The sequence below is a fragment of the Gracilinanus agilis genome, chromosome 2, assembly GCF_016433145.1.
Source record: "Gracilinanus agilis isolate LMUSP501 chromosome 2, AgileGrace, whole genome shotgun sequence".
In the NCBI taxonomy this organism is placed as follows: Eukaryota; Metazoa; Chordata; class Mammalia; order Didelphimorphia; family Didelphidae; genus Gracilinanus; species Gracilinanus agilis.
Window position 1 is genome coordinate 183,296,269 of NC_058131.1, and position 26,826 is coordinate 183,323,094.

Consider the following 26,826-nt stretch of genomic DNA (forward strand, 5'->3'; position numbering starts at 1 on the left):
ATATATATATATATATATATTTTTTTTTAAACCCTTACCTTCCGTCTTGGAGTCAATACTGTGTATTGGCTCCAAGGCAGAAGAGTGGTAAGGGTAGGCAATGGGGGTCAAGTGACTTGCCCAGGGTCACACAACTGGGAAGTGTCTGAGGCCAGATTTGAACCTAGGACCTCCCGTCTCTAGGCCTGGCTCTCAATCCACTGAGCTACCCAGCTGCCCCCTCAATTTTATATTGATACAACCCTCCTGATTTCTGTATTACTGTCTCTGGCCATAATCTACCCCCATTCTTCCCTTCCTTCCTCCCACAGTCATCAAGCCGCTTTCTTTCTATAACCAGCAATCCTGTTGTTGTCTGCCTCCTGACCTTCTCAAAGGAGATCTATTCCTCTTTAGTCTCTGTCACTGCCTGAGAGTCATTTCTGTTTATGCCTTGTTTCCAGGTCCCTCAGGCAGTGAGAGTCTCACTCCCACCACCAGCACTGCCAGCAGCTCTAGTAATACCACTAGCACCGAGGAAATGCGTCCCATCAAAACAGAGCCAGGGCTCTCCTCCCATTATGGACATACCAGCCCCATGTCTCAGGTAAGTATAGCAAGTAGGATGGAAAGATGTTCCCTACTGATAAGATAATCCCAGCTTTTAAACACACTTTTGATGAAATATAAGTTTTTTCAATGAGAAATGCAATCTAATCAGAAAACTTCAACCTAGACCTAAAGTTGAAGCACATCCTCAGTAAGCAAAGGAATTGCCCTGTGGTAAAAACCCTAAACATCAGGGCTCCTTGTTTTCTACCCACATTGGGATTAAACCCAACTGGGTCCATCATCATGCTTGTAGTCATTTTTTTTAATTATTTTTTTTTATTTTTTTTTAAACCCTTAACTTCTGTGTATTGGCTCCTAGGTGGAAGAGTGGTAAGGGTGGGCAATGGAGGTCAAGTGATTTGCCCAAGGTCACATAGCTGGGAAGTGTCTGAGGCCGGTTTTGAACCCAGGACCTCCTATCTCTAGGCCTGACTCTCAATCCACTGAGCTACCCAGCTGCCCCCAACCTTGTTGTCATTTTAAGGAGGCAGCATCTTATAGTGGAAAGACTACTGGATCTGAAATCAGAAGACCTGGGTTTCAGTCTCAGCTCCTCTTCTTATTTTCTATATGATCATGGGCCAGTCTTTTTGAACCTGTCTGAACCTGAAATTCCTCTTCCAGAAAATGAGCGAGTTTGGTTAGATGGGGACCTCCAAGATCCCATCCAGTGGCAAATCCCATGTTCTGTTAATGCTGGGAGGTGGACCCCTTCAGAAGGTGAATCAGCCCTTCCACATTTTGTTGTTTAGTTGTTTTTCAGTCATATCTGACTCTTTGTGACCCCATTTGGAGTTGTCTTGGCAAAGATACTGGAGTGGTTTGCCATTTCCTTCTCTAGCTCATTTTATAGATGAGGAAACTGAGGAAACACCAGAGTCACACAGCTAATAAGTATCTGAGGTTGGATTTGAACTCACAAAGATGAGTCTTTCTGAATTCTGGTCCAGCACTATATCCACTGCTCAGCCTACTAGTTTCTCTCATTCCCTAATAGAGACTTTTGCCATTATTCCACAGAAGTCTTGTCCCTATTCTGCCATCCCAGTTCAGAACTGCCCTGATTTTGCTGGGGTCCTTGGCAGCCACTGTGAATTGGTTTCCCATTTCATCTTGGGGCTGGAATAGATAATGGAAAACTCATATTCTTCATGGAATCCATTTGCTTGCCCTTCCCTTTGTGTTACAATAGGGAGGGTTCAACATTCCTAACTACTTTTACACACTTGGATTCAGTGGAGCTTGGATCCCACAGAGTGAGAAGAACCCTGGGCATCTTATATGGGAATTGAAGGGAAGGCTTCTCAGTTCAAATGAAAACATCCTGGAAGTCCATTTGTTTTTCACTTCGGCCAGATCACATAATCATAATAAACAGTTAACATTTATATAGCACTTATTATGTGCCAGGTATTGTGCTAAGCACTTTACAATCATTATCCCATTTGATCCTCATAACAACCTGAGGTAGTAAGAGATATTATCATCCCCACTTTACAGATGAGGAAACTGAGGCAATCAGAGGGGAAGTGACTTACCCAAGGTTACATAGCTAGTAAATATCTGAGGTCACAGTTGAACTCGGTCTTCCTGATTCCGGCACTCAGTCCACTGCACCAGCAAGCTGCCAGAAAATATCACTATGTCTCTGACAGCAGCATTTGTTCCTTCTAATAAATCTAAATTTTCACCTAGTTACATAATGCCTACCCCATCATGGCACCATTTGATACTCTTTATCAAAGCAATATGCCATATGTGGAATTATGGATTCTGGAAATTTGTGTTTAAGACTTGGTTTGGCTATTTAGTAACTATAATCTGGGACAATACAACCTCTTACCATCAGTTTCTTCACCTGTGAAATAGTACAGTAGCACTTGTACTACCTCCTTCACAGACTTGTTTTGAGGATAAAATTTAGCAATGTATGTGAAAACTCTTTGTAGCCACAGAGAATGTCCTATCTTAATGTTGCAGATCTATCATCCAGACCTTTTATATTTCTGATTTCTTACAGAATTACAGATTTCAGTGCCAGAAGGGACCTTAAAAGTCCTGGAGTCTAAACTCCATCATTTTACAGATGATAAAACTGAGGCCCAAAAAGAAGTCATTGGACCAAGGTCCCACAAGTAGCAAATGCAGAGCTGCAATTTCAACCCAAATTGTCTGACTGCAAATCCAACCCACTGGCTGCTGAAGGGGTGGGAGGACATAGGGAAGGCAATAAGCACTGCACCAATGACTCAGCTACGAGGGGCATAATTGGTTTGCTTGTCACTTTGCTTTGTTCCTTTCCTCATCCTTTTTCTTAAATTCACTTGCCAGAGGTCTGGGTCAGTCCAAGCATTTTAAGATATGTGCTTTAGTGGGGCAGCTGGGTAGCTCAGTGGATTGAGAGTCAGGCCTAGAGACGGGAGGTCCTAGGTTCGAATCCGGCCTCAGACACTTCCCAGCTGTGTGACCCTGGGCAAGTCACTTGACCCCCATTGCAAACCCTTACCACTCTTCCATCTAGGAGCCAATATACAGAAGTTAAGGGTTAAAAAAAAAGATATGTGCTTTAGAACTGAGGGTCCCCAAAGGGAAATTTTTTAAGCTACAAGGCAAATTAGGGTCTAGATGTGGCATGAGCTCTGTGATTAAATTTCCACCTTGAACTCTCCCATCCCAAATACTTTGTAGTCATCTATGATGAACTCCCTTTCACTTCATCCTTTCATTTTTTGCTTCTAGTCATTCTCAGTCAGCTCAATGTCTGGCCATGGGGCCTCCATCCATCCAGTTCTCTCAGCCCTGAAGATCTCTCCTCAGGGCTACCCATCTCCGGTCAGCCAGTCCTCACAGGCTGGCACCAAGCAGGACTCCTGGAATAGCCTCGTCTTAGCTGAAAGTCACGGGGACATCATCACTGCATAATCTCACCTCTTTCTCCACTTCAAACTCTTCACATGGACTCTGGGATTTGGGAGGCTAGGGGAGAGAGAAATTTGGGGCTTTGTGTAGCCAGAATTCCTCGTCCTTCCCCTTGATGAGACTGACTCCAGAAGAATGATTTGGAAGAAACTCGAAGTAGGAAAACTGGAAAGAGTCTGGATCATTGAGTACAGGAGACCCACCTTCCACAGACCAAATGGAGAAATCGTCTTCATTGTAATCAATGACCATTTCTCATGTGACTTCCTCCTATGACATTTCCTGATGGGGAGATCTTTTCCTTTTTACCATTTCACTCCCATGACCTAAGACTCGAGGCTTTGCCTAGAATACAAAGCCATGCCAGAGAAGAAGATCTGATTGGGTACCACCCCCTCGGCCGAGCTTAAAGACTTGGGGATGGCAAGGTTTGGGGGCTGGAAACCAATGATTCTTATTCGCATGCTCTCTGAACCTTCACCAATGATGCACCTCTCATGCATAATATAACATGTGTCTTCCTTGCCTCCTCAGGCTTTTTCAAAAGTTGTGGACCAAGTTATATGTATGATGGTGAAATATTAACCAGCTTAAATGTTTGACTGATTTTTTTTTTCAAATGGAAATCTTCTACCTGGCAGGTAAAAGCCTCAAGAGAGTTGGAAAAAAACATCCCATAGAGGAAAGCACTGTGTGTGACCCCTTGGAAAGCTTCCACTGTGAGCCTCTCTGGAATTGGTCTTCTTTCCTTCTCTACCTTACCCCATTATTGCTGTCCTAGAATACTGCTGATTCAAAGAGGGCCCCAGGGCCCCATAAAGACTCTTTATCATGATCTTTTTCTTTCTCATAAACACTGCTGTAACCATCTATGACATTACCTACCCTTGACTCAAAAGAATCTATCAGTAGCAAAGAGCATCTTTAAAACAAGGTTCAATTTTAATCTCCCATTTTGTTCCCTTCCATGAAGGATGGATGCCCACACCCTCCCTGACCCCACAGCCCTGTTAACATTGTCTTAAGGTGAGGTTGCTGTAAAATCAGTATTTAACTAATAAATTTATCTCTGCTAACCTTTCTATTCTCTTTCTCTCTTGAGGCCTTTATTTGGTAAAGTTTACTGTTTCTATTTGGCAAGAAAATTCCAAGAACAGGGCCTGACCTTAGGGTTTCCCCAAAAGTTAAACCCTTTATAGGTTTTTGACAGGAATATCCTTTTTATATATAGTATGACAGAGAAAGAGTCAAGGCCTGAGAATACAAAGACCTGTTGCTTCTTTGCTGTTGTGACCACGGACAATCCCTCCCCTTCAGTTGACTTCAATTTGTCCTCTGAAAAATTGGGAGAATTGGACTAGATTCCACCATAAGTAGGGCAGACGGAAAAGGCATTGTCCCAGGGTGCCAATATTCCAGTGACATACTTCCTCCCAATGCAGGTTTTTATCCTGCCAACTCCACACCCTGCTGTAGCAACTGCTCCACTTCTTTTTCCTGGCCCATATTCCTAGAGATCAGTCCTTCCTCTCTCCCAAGGTCCATCTTCTTCTTACATTCCATGACCAAGATGAACTGTCCGTTAAGCACCACCTTAATCCAACCCAACTGTACTTGTCTTAGGAAATAAGATCTATTTACATTCGTGGAACTACATGATCTCCAAGGTTTCCTTCAGATATAAAATGTTATAATTTATGGAGAACACAGCTTATGGTGACACTTTGTTTTATTAGGATCCAAACCTTGAAACACTGCAAAGGTTATATATAGGCAACAGTTTTTTTCTTTTAAAAATATGGAACACTTCATGAATTTTTATGTCATCCTTGAGTAGAGATTGTGCTAATCTTCTCTTAAACATTCCAATTTTACTATTGCCATTGAAGCAAGTACATGGAAATATATTTTCTTTTTTCTTGAAAAAATTTTTCAAATAATATTTTATTCTCCCCATTACATATGAAAACAATGTTTTACCATTCATTTTCTTTTAAAATGTTGAGTTTTAAATTCTCTCCCTCCTTCCCACCCTTCCTCCCTTACTTCCAAATCTTGCCCCTCCCTGAGATGGTAAGCAATCTGATATAGATTTTACACATGCAGACATGTAAAACATTTTCCCATATTAGTAATTTTGTGGATGAGATCGCAAACAACAACAAAAAAAATGTGAAATGTAGTATATTTTAGTCTGCATTCAGACTCTATCAGTTCTTGGAGGTCAGATGGCATTTTTTCATTTTGAGAGATCAAGAAAAAGGGAAAAGGACTTGTTTGTATAATAATATTTATTACAGTTCTCTTTTTGTGGTAGCAAAGAATTGGAAACTGAAGGGTTGTCCACCATTTGGGGAACTGCTGAACAAGTTGTTGTGTATGAATGTGATGAAATACTATTGTGCTATAAAAATGTCAAACAGGATACTTTTGGACACATTTTCAAAAACACAACAGAAATTCTTATTTTATTTGGTTAGTTGCTTTGTTCTTCATTTCCTAAAAAAAAAAAAAAAAAAAAAAAAACTGAACACACCACAGTTCTTGTCTTTATGTCTCATAAATATCATGGTTTGATCTAAATAAGCAAGCATTCTAAAGCCAAAGAGATGGGGAAGTTTTGGGAGGAGGAAACTGTGGCACTATTTGTTTTATTTATGCATTTTGACTTGACTTGATTTTTTTTTAAAAATAGCAAGAGAATAGAGTCTGTTAAGTCATAGTACAATAAGTTTAGCTTCAATTCCTGGAAGATTTCTAAAATATATTACTAAAAGGATGATCATCTAGAAAAGAAAATGGATTCAGATACTTCCTAGCTGTGTGACCCTGGGCAAGTCAACTTAATCCCCATTGCCTAGCCTTTACTACTCTTCTGCCTTAGAACCAATACAAAGTATTTAAAAAAAAAAAAAAGGAAATTACCAAGAAGGCAGCATGATTTTATCTAGAATTATTGATGAAAAACTCTCTTCCTTTCCTATTTTGACAGGGTTACTAGACTGGTAGATCAAGGGAATACTAATCATCCATAACCTGAGATGGGGTACTGCAAAGACTTTATCTAGATTTCAGCAAAGCATTTTTCAAATGTGTTTTTATCTTATTATCATCCTCTTTATGAGAGAAACATCTATACCATACAGGCTAGGCTACGTTTTCTTTAAATGGTCTTGAAATCACCCTGAGCATGTAATTGGCCCAAGTTGCTAAAGTGCAAACTATTGACATGATTTCCTGGTAGTACAAAAGCCAGTGTATGAGAATTTGGGGGCTCTTCTCTCTGGCTACGTACCCCATACCCTCTGACAAACCTGCCAGCACAGCCAACGGAGGAATCAGGGAAACTGTGTCCAACCAAACCAATGTTGTATCTTTGTTGAATATCCTTTCTACGCTATAGCTAAGTAAACTTCCTTTTATGAACTATTAGATGGTCTATGAGTGTCTCGTTTCATTCCAATCCTGAAGCTGAAACACTGGACAAGCCTGGATCAGGCCTGATCTATGATATTTGGTGTTAGTCTGCAGGATTGGATAGGAATGACTTTGATGAAGTGAGGGGAAGGCAATGCAAAGGAAGGTGGGCCCTGAGTCATCGGTGACCCAAATACAGGAGGCTCCTTTATACTCTGTGCCTTCTGTGCTTCTGAGCAGGGTGGGAATTCAGTAACTAGAGACAGATGTGAGTGTACTCTGCATCTTTAAGAACCATGCCCTGAAAGTGATGAATATCACAAGGGATTATTTGTCTAATTTTCATGAATTTTAAATTTGGGAATAACAGTGATCTCCAGATCCTCTAGCTGGGCTGATTGTAGGACTGGTTCCCCCACAAAAGTTTTAGTTTGAGGATTGTTGAGAATACATGCTAATAGATTGCATGGAACTTTTTCCACAGTCTTTGGGAGGCCATTGAGAACTATGCTACATGAACTTTATTGGGGGCCCTGGAGAAAGATCCTTGGGTACTTGAGAGGATAATACTGGATTTTCTGAAATGGGATTAGGGATAAATCTGGTGAATATATCCCAAATGGGATAAAGATGGGAGGGGATGGAAGGGGGTGGGATCAGTTTAAAAGGAGAGATCACTACTCTGTTTCCTCTCAACTATAATAACTCTCTAGGGCAGCTAGGTTCCTCAGTGGGTTGAGAGCCAGGGTCAGAGACAGAAGGTGCTGGGTTCAAATGTGGCCTCAGAAACTTCCTAGCTGTGTCACCCTGGGCAAGTCACTTTGCCTAGCCCTTATCACTCTTCTGCCTCAGAACCAATACCCGAGATTGATTTTAAGATGGAAGGCAAGGGTTTAAAAAGCAAAACTATGATAACTCTTGCTGGGGCTTCCAGTAATGGGTAAATGAGGAGTCACCAAAGAGTGGGCCCTAGAAGAGGCCCCAGGCACACTGCTTCACAGTCAAAAAAAGATGATTTCCCATAAAACAGGAAGAGCACATGTCATGTCCTAGAAAACACTGGCCACCTCTTTCCCTTTGTGCCTTCTCCCTTCCTACCCCTGCTCCCTGGCATAGGTAAGTGACACTGAAATCAATAATCTGGTCCCAGCGGGCAGCTTTGTGAGTAGGAGAGGCAAAATGCTCCTGGGTGCTTCAGTCAGATCTAACTGGAAGCAAGAGTTTTCTATATTAGATAACTACTCATAGAGGAGCTCCCCCACACCCATCCTGAGTAACCATTTCTGACCTCATCATTGTGGTGGACCAGCCAGTTGATGCCCTGGCCTGCAGCACTGGAAGCACTTAGCATAGCCCTGGCACAGGGAGATGGTGCTCAGCCCACTGGGAAGCAGTCTGGGGAGCCTCTAACCCCAGCACTCAGCTAGGCACAAGGAAACAACAGCAACATTCAGCACTATTTTGGCCCCAGCACTGAAAGATAGTAGTAGGGCCTGCAAAAGTACTCTCACCATGGCACAGCTAAGCTCCAGGAAAGGAGGACATTCACAGAACCTAGGGCAGCTCAGGCCAGGCATGGTGATACTGCTGTACCCTAGAAGAGGAAAGCACCAGCCCTGGCACAGGGGGCAGTAAAAGTGTCCAGGCCAAGCACAGGAGGGCATTTCTTGGTCCCAAGAGCTCCTGGAAGCCCTTTACTCTGGCACAAAGTGGGAGTGATTGGGTTCCTAGCACAGGGCTCAGGGCCTATGTCCCAGGATCAGTTTTGAAGCCCTGGGCTGTCCAATAATAGCCCCAATGCCATTTAAGTGTAGGAATATTCTCTAGAAGACTTTTAGGATCTTAACCACCAAGGAGCTGTTGTAGGAGCAACATCTACTCTACACAGGCTAGGTAAAGTTTTTTCCCTAAGAAGTATTAAAAACTGGCCTGGAAACTTATATGGTATAGGAAGCTAAGGTTCAAACCATTGACATTACTTCCTGGTGATCAAAATACAAAAGTCAATGCACAAGAAGTCAAGAATTTGGTAGCCTTCAGGCTCCCTACCAGCTTCAGTTCAGGCTGCTGGCATAATCACAGAAGGCAGGGAAGCTGTGCTCAACTAAACCCAGAATGCTGTATTATTACCTATGAAAATTAAGGTAGAGGAGCAGTTGGGTGGCTCAGTGGATTGAGTTCCAGGCCTAGTGATGAGAGGTCCTGGGTTCAAATATGGCCTCAGACACTTCCCAACTGTGTGACCCCAGGCAAGTCCCTTAACCCCCACTGCCACTCTTACCACTCTTCTGCCTTGGAACCAACACACAGTATTGATTCTAAAACAGAAGGTAAGGGTTTAAAAAGAAAAAGAAAAAAAATTAAAGTAGAGACAATGAGCATGATCTATGCCAGATTCTGTACTATTTAACATTTTTTTAATGACTGGGACCAAGGCCTAGATAGTAAAAATAGCTCACATATGTTTATAACTATATTATCATGATTGGTACATATACCAATACATGTATATACATTCTAAGGTTTGTAAATTGTAAGGTTTGTAAAATCCTTCATACATGCCATTAGTTCCTCACAACAACCCTGTAAAATGAGTGCTATTGTTACCCTCATTTTACAGAAGAGGAAACTAAGGTTAAGAAGCCAATGTCTTGCCCAGAGCCACACAGCTAGTAAGTGACTGGATTTGAACTCAGGTCTTCCAGACACCAACTCTGATACTCCATCTATTGTACTGTCTAACAACCTAAAGAACCACCCCTAGAGTTCTAGAGTTGAGAGGTCCTGGGTCCAAAACTGGCCTCAGACACTTCCTAGTTGTTTGACCCTGGGCAAGTTACTTAAGCCCTTATCACTCACTATGTTCTTAGGGCTTAACCACCTCTCAGACCTTTCCAAAATGGAAATTTTGCCCAAGAGATGAGGCAATTTCTACCCTCTATGATGTCTAAGATTTGAAGAACTTCCATCTGACCAACCTGATGAAGTGGAAGGAGAGAAGGCTAATCCCTTACAGGGTAATTCATTCTGCTCAACCCATTAGGCTTAGGCAGAGCTTCACAAGCAAACCCATTGGGACCCAATCGAATAATTCACCTCTGCTCCACTCCCACTCCAGACCCCTCCATCAACCTCCCCCTTTTCCATCAGCTCTGCCAGAATTTGGCATTTCTGTTTTTTGGCAATTTTGCCTATCAGATGGGTATGAGGTAGAATCAAAGGATTTAATGAGAACAGGGATGGGGAGAAGGCAGCTCTTCCCCCACCATCCCACTCAGCGTGGGGTGCCTAAGCACTGGGTGAATAGGACCTTCATTCTTCATGGGACAATGCTGGGAAAAGAGAAAGAAAGCAAAGCAGTTAGGTGGCTCAGTGGATAGAGAGCCAGGCCAGAAGATGGGGAGGTTTGGGGTTCAAATATGGCCTTAGAAACTTCTTAGCTGTGTCACCCTGGGCAAAACACTTAATCCCCATTGTCTAGCCTTTACTTACCATTCTTCTGCCTTGGAACAGATACTTGGTATTGATTCTAAGACAGAGGGTAAGTTTTTCCAAGAGATTCTAGGATGTCTTGAACTATGTCCTATGTACATCTTAAACTTAACATGTACAAAACCGAATTCATTATTTTCCAATCCCCCTCACCAATCCCAGCTAACTTTCCTATCAATGTCAAATATTGTGTGTGTGTGTGTGTGTGTGTGTGTGTGTAGCTATAAGAGCACAAAGAACATAATCTGGAAAACAATGAAAGTATTTATATGCCACTATGTTTTGCAAAGTACTTTCCATATGTTATCTCATCTGATCCTCACTACAACCCTGGGAGGTAGATACTATTATCACTCCAATCTTACAAATGAGGAAACTGAAGTCAAGAAAAGTCAAATGACTTGCTCAGGGTCACACAACTAATAAGTGAGTAAAAATTTGAATTCAGGTCTTTCCCCCTCCAAGTCCAGCGCTCTATCCACTGTATTACCCCACTGCCCATTATGAAGTAATGCAAACCAAAAAAAGCAAGAGCTCGAAGACCAGAACCTACATGAACTCCATTTATAAAAGTAGAAAAGTGTTTAGGAATGAATTGAAGGGGTCATGTGCCTGGCACGATGAAAGACCAGACATTTTCTCTGATCCCGACCACCTCTCAAATCTTTCCAAAATGGGGATTAAGCACAAGAAATAAAGCAACTTTAGCTATTTGCAAGACATTAGGAACCTCCATGAGGTAAAAACCTAATGAACTATGGAGGAGAAAAGGCTAATCACTAGCAGGGTAACTTGATCTCTCAACACTACCTCCCAACCACCCATCAGATTAATGGAGATTAAAAACTAATAAAGAAAATTACTGAAGATTCAGCAAGAGGTTCCAGCAAGACTAGACAACTTGTATGTTGAAGTTCACTTATTCAAAGGGAAGTAAAGTAGATTTTTTTTGACTCCTATCTTCTCCTAGAATTGACACTAAGTATCAGTTCCAAGACAGAAGAATGGTAAGGATTATACATTTGGGGTTCAATGACTTGCCCAGGGTCACACAACTAGGAAGTTTTTGAGATCATATTTGAAGCCGGTCCCTTGCATCCCCAGGCCTGGCTTTCTATCCACTGAGCCATCTAGCTGCCCCTTGTAAACTAAATTTAATGGATTTTGTTGATGTTTCATATTAAATTTATAATAAATTTGGTTTGTTGGCCAAAGAAGTCTGCTCACTAGCTTTTAGCCTTGCAGGTGAATTCAAACAAGGAGTACTTAGTCTCCCGAGGGAAAGAGGAGGTTGCTAGGTCCTTCCATTCCCAGCTTGTGACCAATCATCTTATTCCCCTCCTGAACCAGGTGCCCTGAAGTAGCTCACAACTCATCATGTTACCTTTGTTTCCAACCTTATGAAAATGGGTAAAACCTTTATTTTGGGGTCTTTGGCATGAATTGGGCCAAGCTATTGACCCCTTTATTAATACATTTAGCTCCTTATTAATAAATTTATCTTGTTTGCAGGAAAACATGTCTCAGTCCACTTTTGTTGACTTTTACTCAAGACACAATAGAAATATAGTATAATGTAAGGCCTTGCCCATATCCCAAGAGATGGCCATAGTAACATTAAGAAGCAGTGCAGCATGAGTAATTGCCACAAAACCTGTAATCAGAGACCTGACTTCAGACTCTGACTTGGACATGGACTGCACAAGTCTCTTACTCTCTCAGAGCCTCAGTTGCCTCATTTGTCAAATTGGGATAATAATACTGGGACTATCCTCCTCACAGGGCTGTTGTCATGAAAACACTTTGCATACCCTTAAATGCTATTGAAATATCAGTTGTTAGTTATTATTATTATCATATTTTAGCAAGACTAGAAAGGAAAAAAGAAAATGGCATAATAGCTATGACTTTTGTATCCAACCCCCCAAATCATGAATGTCTTGAATACCTTACCAATGCCAGAAATGGCTCTTGTCTTTGCTGAATGGATCTTAATGTATAAAACCAAATCAAGGGGTTGGAGAGAACTTTCTGGCTCTTGTCCTTTCTCCATAAAAGGATTCAGGGAACCAGAAAGAATGAAGATTGCCATATGTGTGAAAGTGTAATAAAGGTGTTCCCCAACTTTGACAAACCTGACAAGAAAATCTTGCTTTACAAAGAAGACAACCTGAAGGGTGGAGAGGGAGGAGTAAGGAAGGGTAAAGAGAAGAAAATGACAAATATACCTTCTGGATTTAGAATATGATTTGAACATTTGCACACAACCCTTTGGAAATATAGTTCCTATATTAGGGAAAAAAATGCACTAGATTGCATTTGAATCCCAAGCTTCTCTCTGAAATAAGGACATTTTATTAATATTTAATAATACTATAAATCTTATGATGTAATATCCTAAGAATCAAAATTTTAGGTAACCCAAAAGGCAATAATGGCAGGTATGGTGAATGTAAGTAGGCTGTAACATATTACCAATTAAGACTTGCATGTAGGAAGGAGCAGAAGAGAAATACATAATTAGAAAAAGATTTGAGTCTCTTTGACTGTGATTCCAATGGTGGACCTGTTGGAGTCCTCAGTAAATAAACTGATGAGAGACAATGCTGTAAAGTGCATTAGGCACTTTTTTTGAGGTAAAAATGTGGGTCTATGAAAATGGGACTCAGTCCTATCCTCTTTCCTGTTACATAAAGGAGATTAATTTGTACATTTCCAAGAGCTTGAACCTATAGAAGTCTAGAAATATTGTAATTAGTCTAGGCGTACTTTTGCAGATAGCCTAGCATCAATGCTCTTAAAGGTGCAAGGAATGATCTAGATTGGTGGTTCCCAAACTTTTTTGGCCTACCGCCCCCTTTCCAGAAAAAAATATTACTTAGCGCCCCCGTCACATACTATCACCACCCTCTTAGAGTTATTCACAGTCCCCAAATGCATCTGTGGCCATCACCGCCTCCCTAGATCGCTGCAGCACCCACCAGGGGGCAGTGGCACCCACTTTGGGAATCACTGATCTAGATTCAGGTCAGAAGTATTGCTACATTTGAACATGAACTCAGTGAGATCAATGTTACATAGAAAATGATTTAAATTGAATATATTCTGATAAATATGAAAAATAATAAAGGCTGGTATAAATATAAATATTAGTATTTTAATTAAAGCCATGCTGATAGATAAAATCATTAGACCACACGCTTGTAAGCATTCAAAACTGCCGCCTCCATTACTGCCTTCTAGCCAAGCACCTACTCGCAAAGAGCCCACTTCCTCCTAACCCAGGAGATTTAAACCCTTCCCTGCGTCAAGACGTAAGCCTTTCCAAGCCCAAAAACCGGAAACGGAAACCCGTTGGACCACGGGAAATGTAGTTTGATACATTTCCCAAATTTCACTTTTACAATTCCCAAAAGACTGGGGCACTTAAAGGGAATGAATGCCTCAAAGTACTAGGGGAAATCTATTTTCTTTTATCATGTCTTTGATGTAAAACATGTAAAATCCTTTTTTTTTTAAACTTTTTTTTTTAAACCCTTGTACTTCGGTGTATTGTCTCATAGGTGGAAGAGTGGTAAGGGTGGGCAATGGGGGTCAAGTGACTTGCCCAGGGTCACATAGCTGGGAAGTGGCCGAGGCCGGGTTTGAACCTAGGACCTCCTGTCTCTAGGCCTGACTCTCACTCCATTGAGCTACCCAGCTGCCCATGTAAAATCCTTTTCTAAAAGGTTGTTGTTATTTTAATATAAGCTGGTCATATAGCAAGATCAGGTCCAACTGCTACCCTGATACCCTTAGAATACTATTATTTTTAAGAGGTTAAGAAATTATTAAGCAGCATTTTCTTGATCTCTTTTATATGGCTTTGCCTCATGGAAACTTCAAAAAAAGTCACCAAACATATAAAAGAATATTTTGTGTGTTTTTAACTCATATTTTTGAATTTATAATGGATTTGGCAAGAAGTTTTTAGCTAATTTTAGATGACTAGATGATATAGAGTGTTGGGTTTAGAGTAAGGAACACTACAATTCCTGTTTCAGAAACTCATTAGCTGTGTGATCCATGAGTAAGTCATTTAACCTTTTTTGCCTCAGTTTCCTCATCTATAAAATGGAGATAATAATAATACCTACCTCTTCGGTTTGTTTTGAGGATCACATGAGATAACATATATAAAGTGCTGTTACAAACTTTAACCCAATAGGTAACGATAAAAATATATAACATTAAGAGCCATTCCCCTAATAGATGTAGTCAAAGGATATGAACTCTTTTAATATAAGTACCTGTGACCATATACAAACATCCTCCAAAATATGAAAAAAAATTAAAATTCAGATTACTCTGAGGTTTCTCTTTGCACCATTCAAATTGGCAAAGGTGACAAAAATGGAAAAAGTTGATACTGAGGAACTATCAGAAAGTATGCTAATGTCCTGGTTGTAGTGCTGCAAATTGGAAATTAATCAAGAGAAAAATCCAAATAATTCAAAATTTTTGACCCTATAATCCCACTATTGGGCATATTATATTTCTCAAGGAAGTCAAAGTCAATCAGTATGTGCTAGGGATTGTTAAGGGTTTATAATAAAGAAAAAGCAAACAACTCCTTTCAATGAATTTATCTTTAAATGGGGGAGATAACTCATACATAGACACATATGACAGTCAACCTGTAAATATACTAAAGTAGTTATAACAAAGATCTTTAATAGAAAGCAGACAGATTACAATCTGGGAAACTGCACAGAACCACAGCCCTGAGACTTCCACTGAACTACACAAAATAAGGAATGTATATAGAAAATAAAGGCATTATTCTGGCTATCAGAATTCACTGGAGGTTGGGTGATTACCATATGCTTGAGATTTTGATTGTCTTCAGCTGAGATCTGGCTTGGGTAATTGACAGGTACTCAAGGATTTAGTGTTAATCTGGGCAAAAAGGTTAGTCTGGGAGTTTATTGCAAACAAAGTTGTCAATATAGTAGACATAAAATTACCTTAAAAGGATGAGAACTAGCCCTTGGAAGGAATTCAGAAAGCTCCTCTAGAGACAGTGACATTTGAATTGAGTATTGAAAGAAGCTAGAGTGGCCAAAGTGATTTGAAGGTGTGACAATATTCTTGGCAACAGCCTTTATGTTAGCAAAGATTTGGGAATGATAGGTCTACCTGAATTAAAGAGGACTATCAAAATCAAGACTGTCACAGTGGGTAGGCTGGGCCTGGAGTCAGGAAGATCTGAGCTCAAATCTGAGCTTAGTCACTCATTAGCTGTGTGACCCTGGAAAAGTCACTTACCTTCAGTTTGTCTAATCCACCAGAGAAATGGCAAACCACTAGAGTATCTTTGCCAAGAAAATCCCATAGAGGATTTTGAAGAGTTGAACTTAACTATAACTGGAAAACATAGAGGATCTGGGACCTCTTCTTGCCCTGTTGCACATCAGCTCCCTGGATACAAGAATGTTCCACATAACATACTCCTGGCTAGACCTTGTGTCCCCAGTTTCCAAAGACCTCTCTGTCTCCCTTTGCTGAGCTGGGCTGGCACATAGTAGGTGCTTAATAAATACTTAATATATCTGTGATTAATTAATGGTATATAGATGGAACAAAATATGACTGTGCTTTTATTGCTAATTGTTGTAATGAGATAAAAAATAATTCTGAGAGGTCGATGTCAATAAAAGGAGATAGGCCATTGCATCTCACTCTTCCCCAATGGCCTGTATCTGAAGTTTAATAGATGGAAGGTATGCAAAATGGTAGGAATGTATGTTGGATAACAGGTACAAAAGTTGTAGATTGGGTGACACTTCCTTGAATTTACTAGCAGGACTGAGGACAATGGGTTGCTGAGTCAATATAACTTTCAATAGTAGGTTTCCCATTCTTCATTTTTTCCACCTCTAGGCATCTCATCTCCTAGTTGTATCTCATGTCTTTACTACCATTTGAGAAGGCAAGCCTGAGGGTACAATATTTCTTTAGTGGCTGAGGTCTGATTGGGCATTTCATACTCTTCTGACCCCTTTAGAGATTTTCTCGGCAAAGATGCTGGAGGGGTTTGTCTTTTCTTTCTCCAGATCATTTTCCAGAAAAGGAACTGAGACAAACTGGGTTGTGACTTCCTCAGGGACACACAGCTAGGAAGTGTCTGAGGTCCCATTTGAACTCAGGAAGAGGTTTCCTGACTGCTATGCTCTATCCACCTGGCAACCAAGCTGCTCAGTACTTCTAGTTCCCCTCAAAGCCCATCTCAAGCTGAGCTTCCATTAGATAGTCTTTGCAGATCTTTAAAGTTGCCAGCTCCTTCCTCCTACCCCTTTATTACTTTGTATTTATTTTGTTTACTCAAATCTGTATGCATAGCTCCTTGATAGAAAGCAGGGTTTGTTACAGCTAAGACTATTTCATTCTTGTCTTTTTGTGCTAGCTATTAACACAACTACTCTCCCCTAACCCCCCCCCAAAAAAAAAAACCAAACACCTGTGCCCAATGCCTGATACATGGTAGGGCTTTTAATAAATACTTGCTAATTGAGAGGACCTGAGCCCCATGAGAAGGCAGAGTGCCTTCCTTTTTTGCCTTTTTCCTTGTCCTAGATTTATGGAATATCAAGTCTGAAAAGGCCCTTGGAGATCATAGGATCATAGATCTGTTAGAGCTCTTAGATAGCCATCTTGTTTAACTCACCTGGTTTTACAAACGAGGAAAGTGAATCTCAGAGAGGTTAGTTTGCTTAAAAACAGAAAGTAAGTCTCAAGGTTGGGATTTGAACCTAGGTCCTCTGACTAGATAGCTTTCTGTTGTATCTAATCCAACCCATTTAATTTGCAAAGGAGAAAACGGGTCATGGAGAGACGAGACGTCTGGCTCAAGGTCATAAAGTGGCAGAGCGGACACACCAACCAGTCTTCTAAAGAAGCAGGTCGGATAACAAATGGAATACTGTGTTCGGTTCTAAATTGCTACATTTGAGGAAGGCCAGATACAAATTAACGTTGTACAAACCGATAAGTAGCTAGGCAGCTGAAAGAAAAGAGGGCAGTGCTGATTTAGACATAGCCAATCGAGGATTAGTGGAAGAGATCCGGGGGTGTTTAACTGTCAGAAGGGATGAATTCTTCCGGAACAGGATCTTCTTCAGGGACTTGAACATGGAAGATGGATTGAGTTTGGAATAAAGAAGACCATATATGCTGTAGGAAAGGAAAACATTTTTCCATATTTAGTGTCCCCCAGAGGAATCGATGGCCTTCGGTGGTGCCTAATTTCCCCGCTGGGGGAGGGCTTCCGGCCGAGACTTTAAAGATCACAAGAATAGGAGCTTTTCTAGGCTGTCCCGGAGATCCCCAGCAACCCCCGAGACTCCGTGATTGTAGCTGTTGCCCTTTTTTTTTTTTTTTTTTTTTTTTTTTTTTTTTTTAATTTCTTCGGTCTGACCCTCTACCTGCTCAGTCTTTGGTTATAAGGGTGCGAACAAGGGATTTTTCTAGGCGTCTCCTACCCTTCCGACCCACGCACTTCTCTCCCCGCCTATTCCGCCTCACTTTTTCATTCCCTCCGTCCCTCTCCCGACACTTCCACACGCTCCGCCCTTTCCTCCTAGTCCCTCCGCCTTCTTCACCCCGCCCCTTTATCCTCTCCCCCAATGATCAGAGCCCGTGCTACCCCGCCCTCTTCGGTGATTGGGCGAATTTATCCCGCGGGAGCTTCATATTTCAGGTTTGTATCCTAAATTCGCAGAGCGTGACGACCGAGGAATTTCTTACTTTGTTATTTCCACCTGTGGTAGAACTTCTCTTTTACCCCAAACCTTCCCTATCCCTGTACCGGTTCTGCAGCACCGGGTGAGTTCGGCCGCCCAGGTTCTTGTCATATTCCCCCCTTATTCTCTCTCCTGGGGACTCTCCCTGCCCCCGTCAGCTGAGGGTGGGGGCTAATCCTTCGAAGGGGTTCCTGTTACCTGGGGGTGGGGAGGGTAAGGGGACACGGGCGGGCTGAGAAGCCTCCTCGGGGAGGAGGCTCTCTGGGCTCCCCCTTTTCATTTCCAGCAGCCTTTTAGGTTCAGTTTCACCCGAATTTTTCAAGTTCTGGGACCCTGGACCCCCCAGCAGCAGCTTCTCTGGGATCTGGAGTGGACTTCTGCAAGGGTCAGTAGAACCTCCCCTCCCCCCCCCCCCCGAGTTCATTAATAGACCTACTTCCCCAGGGGCCCTATTCTGCATAGTAGCTTGCTTTGTATTTCCCCCCCTTAGTTGCAAACTCTGAGGGCTGGGGCTGTCTTTCCCCTCTTTTCGTACCCCCAACGCTTAGCACAGTGCTTGGCACATAGTAGGAGCTTAATAAATGTTTATTGAATTTAACTATTGGAAGAGAAATAATTAGGAAAGACATGGTAAGTAAGAGGCCAATATCGATGGGAGACTGGGACCCCTGTGTTAGGCCCCCAATGACGTCAGACTAGGCCTGGGTTCAGGCTCCTGCACATATTTAAGAACAAGGGCCCTTATAGGGGCTGGAACCTCTGAGCACCTAATGGCAACAGCTGGAAACCTGGTCCAAAACCTCCAATAAACAGCCATCAGGGAAATTGCATTAGTTCCCACCTGTGTAGAGTTACCCTAGTGGGCCTGTCCCATCTTCCCAAGCCTCTCCTAGGGGTGGGGCTAGGGAGACCTTTATTTTTCTCCATAAAAATCCTATCCCCCACTACTCTTGGGAAAGGCAACTCTGTTGCCACCAGCCCAGGCCACCTGTCCCAGATAACCCCAATAAAAGTGTTGTCTGAGATGAAGAGGACTGGAGCAACAAATTCTTTTGGAGGGAGACTGAACCCCAAACAACAGTATGACCCTGTTCTGCATATATCATTTATCCTGTTCAGCTTCAGGAACACAGCCAGATAACTTGGGGATAATAGATAGTGCTGTCTTGAAGGCTCCAAGGCTGAAGATTTGGGAGTAGCCTGTGCCTATTTGATGTTAAAATATTGCCCCAAATGGGCCTGGCAGCAACCTTGTTTGTGCAAAAAAGTTTCTTCTTTTCTTTTTCTTTTCTTTTCTTTTCTTTTCTTTTCTTTTCTTTTCTTTTCTTTTCTTTTCTTTTCTTTGAAGTAGTAGAATATACCTTTCTTGTGATATATCTTCTTTGAGGTTTTTTATTTGTTCAGTAATTTTAACTCCATTTTTCTATTGTATGAATTGCTTAGCATGAGAATCAGGAAGCATGTATTCCCAACATCCCTGGGCATTTGTAATTTTTCTTGTAAAACAAGATATATAATTGCTTAGGTCTCTTCTAGTTCCAGCTTTCTTTGATTCTATAATATCTTTTCTGTCTCTTGCTGGATCCTCTTCTAGATCCAGACTTCTAACCATAGGTGCCCCTCGCGCTTCTGTCCTGAACTCACTTCTGTATTACTTCACTTGGTGATCTATCTCATCAGCTTTTGAGAATTTAATTACCATCTCTATGCTGATTCCCAAATCTACCTATCCTGCCCCAAATTCTCTGCTGGACCTCCAATCTTGCATCTCCAACTGCCTTTCAGACTATCTCAAATTGGATGTCTAGAAGACATCTAAAACTCAATATATTCAAAACAGCTCATTATCTTTCAAAACTCCCCCTCTGGGATCTTGCTTTTTACTATAGAGGACAAAGCATCCTCCCAGTCCCTCAGATTTGAAATTGATTTCTCACTATCTCCTCCCTCTCCCCAGCCACATCTAATCTGTTGCTAAGGCTTGTTGATTTCTCTTTGCAACATCTCTCCACCTCCTCTTCTCAATGATCCCTTGATATCAAGACTTGCCGTTTTCAAGTCTCTCCTCACTCCAGCCCATCCTCAGTTTAGCTACTAAAGTGATTTTCCTAAGCTTAGATCTGACCTCCACCTTCTTCCCCAGACCCTCAATAAACTTCATGAGCAAATAAAAAATACTCTGTCAATCAAAGCCCCTTATAACCAAGGGCCCTGTGACTTTGCTAGTCTTTTCTCATACTCTTTGATCTAGTGACATAGACCTCCTTGCTGTTTCCTGCACTAGACACTCTATCTCTTGCTGAGTATCCCTTCTCTGCTCCAACTGCTGACACCCCCCAACCCCTGGCTTCCTTTAGGTCCCAACTAAAATCCTACCTTCTACAGGAAGCCATTCCCAAACCCTTTTAATTCTTTTGCCTTCCCTATGTTAAGTATTTCCTATTTATCCTCTATAACTTATTTATCAATATTTGGTCACATGTTGTCTTTCCTTATTAGATTGTAAGCTCCTTGAGAGCAAGTACTGTCTTTTGCTTATTTTTGTATGCCCAGAGTTTAGTACAGTGCCTGGTATGTAGTAGCTACTTAATAAATTTTGTTGATTGATTGAAATCCCACATCCATATTGATTTGGCCCACTATAAATTCATATTATCTAGTCTCAGAGGTTCTCTATAGAGCAAAATTTTTATCCCATTCAGTTTACCAAACTATTCCAAACTTTTGTTCGGATGTTCTTGATTCCTATTCAAAAGAATAAAATAGAGGCCCTTTGCTATGAACTCCCTTTTTCTTGAGGTCTGAATCCAATCAAAGGGGGTCATCCAAATTGCCCCCAAAGTTTCCACCAAATTTAAAGTGTATGGAGAAGCAGGACCATATGAAGCACAAGCTGTCTTAATTTCTTTTAACACTTTGTAGGGAAGAGGCTCCCATGTAGGAGCTACTTCATCATCACCCAATTCATCTGCTCTAAAAATAACTGGGAAACAGAATGACATGTCTCCATCCTTTCGAGCATTTTTTAGGGCTCCTTTAAACCCTATATTCGAGGGTTGTGGCTGCGGAGTTGGAGCTTCAAGCAGCAGAGGCTCCTCTGCTTTTATCTCTCTTTCCTCTTTTGAATAGAGGTTTTTAGGTGGGGGAAGGTCTCCTGCTGGTGACTTTTTCATTCGAATTTTAAAGCTCCATTTTGATTTACTATGAGCTTTTTCCTCCTCCTCTGATTCTAACACTGAAACCTTAAAGATTTCATTCTCTTCATTCTGACCAGATAACAAAGTTGTTTTTTCAGCAGCCGATGAAATTTTTTCTGACATTTGTTCTGATCCATGCTCAGTATAATAATTTTTCAAATTATTGCCAACTTTTTGCCAGAATTCTAAGGGAATCGGGTTACAATTTTGAATAAGATCAAGAAATTTAGTGAGCTGTTCTTTACTAACTTTTACTCCCCATTTTCTGAGGATGTGCTTAGTTATATCAATTAAAAGAGTTATTTCCTTTGATTCACTGTGTCCCATCCTGTTAATCTATTCTTTTACTTCTAGTATCTTCCCTTAAGGGGAGAGTTCTGAAAACTCTGGATTTCTTGCCCTTCTTCGGGCAGAAACTAAACTGTTGTAATTTGGGAGTTGTCTGAGGGGGAGGGCAAATATTTACCTGAATCCAGCAATCCAAGGTACCTGTTCAGGCGCCAGTTGTGGAGATCTCTTTATCATCTCTGATAAGGACAGTTTAGTTGATAAGGAAATAAGGACAGGACAAGGGAAATGTCTTTTACTTCATGCTTCCAGCTCTGGCTCCAGGAGCATGGAGTTTATTATATATTTCAAGACTCATTTCACACAAAAGAACCCCCCTGAAGCTTCGTGTTTGCACAGAACCACAAATTATGTCACATCAAAACACAAAACATTGGCTTCAGAATAGACCAAGGCCAAGGCTGAATTTTGACTAGGTTCTTATCAGAAAGCCAAGTTGGGGAGTATCTTGGCCTTAGCTATAACAGGCAGCAGCATTCCTTGCTGTGTTAACAGTGTTAACCCTTTAAATTTAGGTTTGATAGGAACTTAAAACTTTTCAGTAAGGCCATAATACTTTTCAAGAAGAAATCACAAGGATCACAAAAGGGGTCAAAAGAGGAGTCTCAGATTTTTATCTATTCTCTTATTGGCTTCCCACACCTTTTCTTCCCTGTTTGTTAAAATCTATATCTCTACCTATCTCTTTACTCCTATTCCTCAGATCAAAATAGTTCTTTTGCCTTGGTTCTTTGCCAAGGCAAACATACCTTAACTTGTACAATTTTTGTCTAATAAGTTACCTTATTTTTGGTTATTATTGATAATTCCCACTCTTCAATTTCTTCCTGTTATCCTGCCTCTTTTTCCACCCATCTTCCTTTATACAAATTTTTTCAAGTTTATCTCATTCTTTGGGGGGGAAAAACAGCATTATTTTACCCTGCTATCCTAAGCCAGTAATGGTGAACCTTTGGGAACGTTTTAGGGACCCCATGCCATGCCCCACCCCATCCCAAGACTTCTCCCTTGTGCTCCACCCCCACAGCTTCTTCAACAATCTCATTTTCCCTTTTTTGATAGCTTTGCCAGTCTCAACAGAGGAATGAGGTAGAACCTTAAAATTATTTTTAATTTGCATTTGTCTTACTAGTGATGTGGTAGTTGGCCTTTATTTGGGGGGAAAAAAATCTGTATGCTTTGTTAGTTCAGAAACTTCATTTTTATGTAATCAGTGTCCATTTTAGCCCTTGTGGTCATTATAATTCTTTGGTCAAGACCTCTTCTTACATAGCTATGAAAGGTTTCCCTCCCAGCACATCTGTTTGTTTATCATGCAACCTTGTATATACAAACCATTTGAGATGATTGTACTATATTATATGGGATATCAGTCTAAACCTAATTTCTGCCATATTGCTTTCTAGCTTTCGTATAGGTGTTTGCCATAGTGAGCCCTGACACCAGGTTTAGATGTGCTTGGGTTTGTTTTTTTAAACCCTTTTATTTATTATTTTTGAGATTTAATTTTATTGTCATGCGAAACACACTCCAATATTGATCATTGTTGTAAAAGCTCACTCAACCAAAACTCCAAAATAAAATGATAAATAAACTTTTGTGAAAGATGACTCCAACAGCTATTTCTCTGGAGGTGGGATAGCATTCCCCGTTTATAAGACTTTCAGGATTGTCCCAGATCATTTCATTGCTGAGAATAGCCAAGTTTTCACAGACAATCATTATACAGTATTGCTATTATTGTGTACAGTGTTCCCCCAATTATGCTTATTTTGTTCTGCATCAGTTCTTACAGATCTTTCCAGCTTTTTCTGAAATCATCTTGCTTATCATTTCTTATATATACTTGGTTTTATTGAACCTTTATGCTATGTCAAATTTTTTCTAGAATTTTATTGTCTAATTGGTATTACCAATAAACTTTTCTATTTTTTTAAACAGAAACTAGTTCTGATGATTTCTGTTTTGAAGACACTTAATAGCTGTGTGACACTGAGCAAGTTAATTGATTTCTGCTGATTTCAGTTTTGGGGCAGCTTTAAAATGATTATGATAACACCTACTTCCTAGGGTTGTTGTGAGGACCAAATAAGATAATTGTAAAGTTCTTAGCACAGTGCCTAGCACATAGTAAGTATTAAAAAATGTTATCCATTATTATTATATTTGTAAAACACTTGGCATAGTAGCCACTTAATAAATCTTTCCTTCCCTCTTTCCTTTCCATTTACTTTTATTTCTATTGAGAATTCTTGACCTTTTGATTATATCAGATTAATGATAGTTATTTTTTTTCCTACAAAGCAACTCTTTGGTTGAATGGTATGGAACTGCATCTGTAAATTTATTTAGGAAGTATTGTTTTTATCATATTAGAAGAGCTCAGCTATGAGCAATTTAATATCTGTCTCTTAAAAGTTTTACATAATTATATCCATATAATTCCTGTATATATGTTGGTATCTAGACTCAAGGATGTTATAGAGATATTAATATGTAATTATTTTTAGTGGAATTTCTTTTCTCTCTATTCCTGCCAGATACTACTGGTAATATATGGAAAGGCTGATAATTTTTGTGTTTTTTTTAAACATCTTAAATTTTCTTATCTTAAAATTATTTTGTTATTGGACTCACTAGGTCTTCTATATATACCATGTACCCCACTCAGTATGCCCTGCAAAAAAGTGATCATTTGTTTTCTTTTTGTGCTTATTTTTTCAATTTTTCTAATCTTACTGTTTTAACCAGCATGTCTAGAATAATATAAAATAATAACGATTATGATGGACATGCTTGAATTACTTCTGACTTTACTGGAAAAACCTTTAGTGATTCTTGATTACAGGTAATACTAGTTCTTGGTTTTGGAAACAATTTACTTCATTAAAGAGTGGTCCCTATGTTTCTGTATTTTTTGGTAGTTTTAATATAAAGGAGTATTGTATTTTTATCAAAGATTTTTATATATTGACTAAGATTTATTATTGATGTGATTTATTATGTTTATAATTTTATTTAATCTATGTTATTTCTATACTTTTAATTCTATATTTTCCATGTTTATATTATTTCATGTACTTATTTTATACAATTTTTATAATATTGAACCATCCTTGCATTTTTAATATCTGTCTTCAGTTTAATATAAACTCATTTTTCAATTTTTTGCAAAGAGTTTATATAATATATTGGATTTTTAAAAAATGTTTGAGAAAATTTATTTGTAAATCCATCTAGTCATAGTTCTTCCCCTCCCCTTTTTATAATTCCTTTAAGACTTATTTAATTTCATTTTCTTAAAAGTGATTATTTAAATTCTATTTTTTTAAGTTGAACAAAAATAATTTCTAATTTATTTTTGCCTTGTGATTTTTCATAATGCAATTTAGGATTTTCTCTTTTTTTTTAAATCAGATTGGCCAACAGTTGTTCTAGGACCTAGATTTATTTACTGTTTCAGTTTTTTATATTTAGAATTTTAACTTTTTATTAGAGGTATTTTTCTACTGTATTTTGCTTTATGAGTTTGAGTTTTTAGGGTTTTTTAACGCTGCTATAATGTAAACTTTGGATTTGATATGGGTAAGATGTAAAATTAGGGTTTTCTCCAAAGAATTAATAGCTCAGACTGATTTCATGTTGAGGAAACAAGCTTTATTATAAGAGAATATAGCAATAGAGTAGGTAGTAAAAAAAAAAAAAAGCAAGTAGGTCAGTAGGGTTAGATAAGGAAAGGGAGGTAAAGTAAGGAAGGGGTAGGTGGTTATGAAGTTTTCAGGTATAATATTTAAAATTATGAGGTTGGTTGTAGCTTAATAACTTTATTAAATCAAAAGTAGTGGTAAAGAGAGGAAAAAGTAAGAGAGAAGTACTTAACCTTTCTCTAATCTATTACCACTATTATGGGCCTCTAGCTACATTCCACCAAGAGTTCACTCTGCTCCTCCAGATAGACACCAAAGACCCAGACTTGCTCCAGATCTGAATGTATAAGCTTTTTTTCTCCACCTATTAACTCTCACATCGCATCTTAGGAACCAATCATAGTTTCTTAATTTGCCTGGGCCACCCAGGTGGGGCATTGTTTCCTGTCTTGTTGGTTCATGGTTCTTTAACTTCCTTTTTTCTGAGAGTCATCTATACTTGAATTTACTCAGTGGTATTTGACCTCCAGGTCACTGAAAGATGACATCAAAAAAGTAGCACTGGAGAGAGAAATTCACTTCTGACACAGGAATTCTTTTTGACTTGATTAGTTACTAAGGAAGAGGTCATTTGGGTGGTTGTTATCCTGTCCTTTCCAAGGAACTGATGTCACTTTTTTACCCATGTTCCACTTTGGTCTGTGTGGCAATACCCATGATTCACCCTATTTGCCAATTTGGGCAAGGGGTGGGCAGTGGAGCAAAGAGCAATAGGATACTAATGACATGTTAAACACCTCAGGGCAACTTTTCCATCAAAATCTTTTCTGTGCAGGCCCTAAGGAAGGCAATGATTGTGCAAATTGAGCATTGTTTGAACCTAGTCTGGTGTGACAGGGAAACCAAACCCTCTTACCCCAAGGATTTAGGTCATGTGATAGAAGGAATTTTCTCATAATTGTAAACCTAAGCAACCCATATGTCTTATCTGAATGGTGGCCCCATACTAATCAACTAGTTATTGTTTCCATGTTCTCTTGATTGTTTACAGCTACTTGGCAGGGTTTGAGGACATTTCAATTTTATCCCACGTCAGAATCAACCCTCCTTTTCCTCTTAAGCACCAATTCCTTAATACCAACTGACTTTTAGATATCTTGAACACATCCATATCATTATCTTCCCTTTATCAGAACAAAACCTGGTCTCCCCAACTTTCATGTCTAGGGCATCACTATTACCTCAAGTTCACCAAGCTTGAAACCTCAGTGTCATCCTGGATTCCTCCATGTTCCACTTTGGTCTGTGTGGCAATACCCATGATTTATCTCTTAAATCTAATTTGTTGTCGAATCTTGTTTTTAATCTTCAAGAGGCCTCTCTGGTAAATTCCTTCTCTGCACTTACATAGCCATCACCCTTGTACAGGCCCTC

At 40.0% G+C, this 26,826-nt stretch overlaps 1 protein-coding gene and 1 non-coding gene across 4 annotated transcripts in view; one reads left to right on the forward strand and one right to left on the reverse strand.

Annotated features, from left to right (window-relative positions):
- GATA4 (GATA binding protein 4) overlaps positions 1–3,513 on the forward strand; it is a 65,802-nt gene extending 62,289 nt beyond the window's left edge. For all 3 annotated transcript variants that reach the window (XM_044663589.1, XM_044663588.1, XM_044663591.1), the window contains 2 exons: positions 444–586; positions 3,331–3,513. In XM_044663589.1, coding sequence (XP_044519524.1) covers positions 444–586; positions 3,331–3,513 — 326 coding nt within the window. The remainder of the gene's footprint in view (positions 1–443; positions 587–3,330) is intronic.
- Positions 3,514–5,302: 1,789 nt separating this feature from the next.
- On the reverse strand, positions 5,303–5,410 carry LOC123238376. The gene has a single exon (XR_006505568.1). It is a non-coding gene; the product is annotated as a U6 spliceosomal RNA (small nuclear RNA).
- Positions 5,411–26,826: the final 21,416 nt, after the last annotated feature.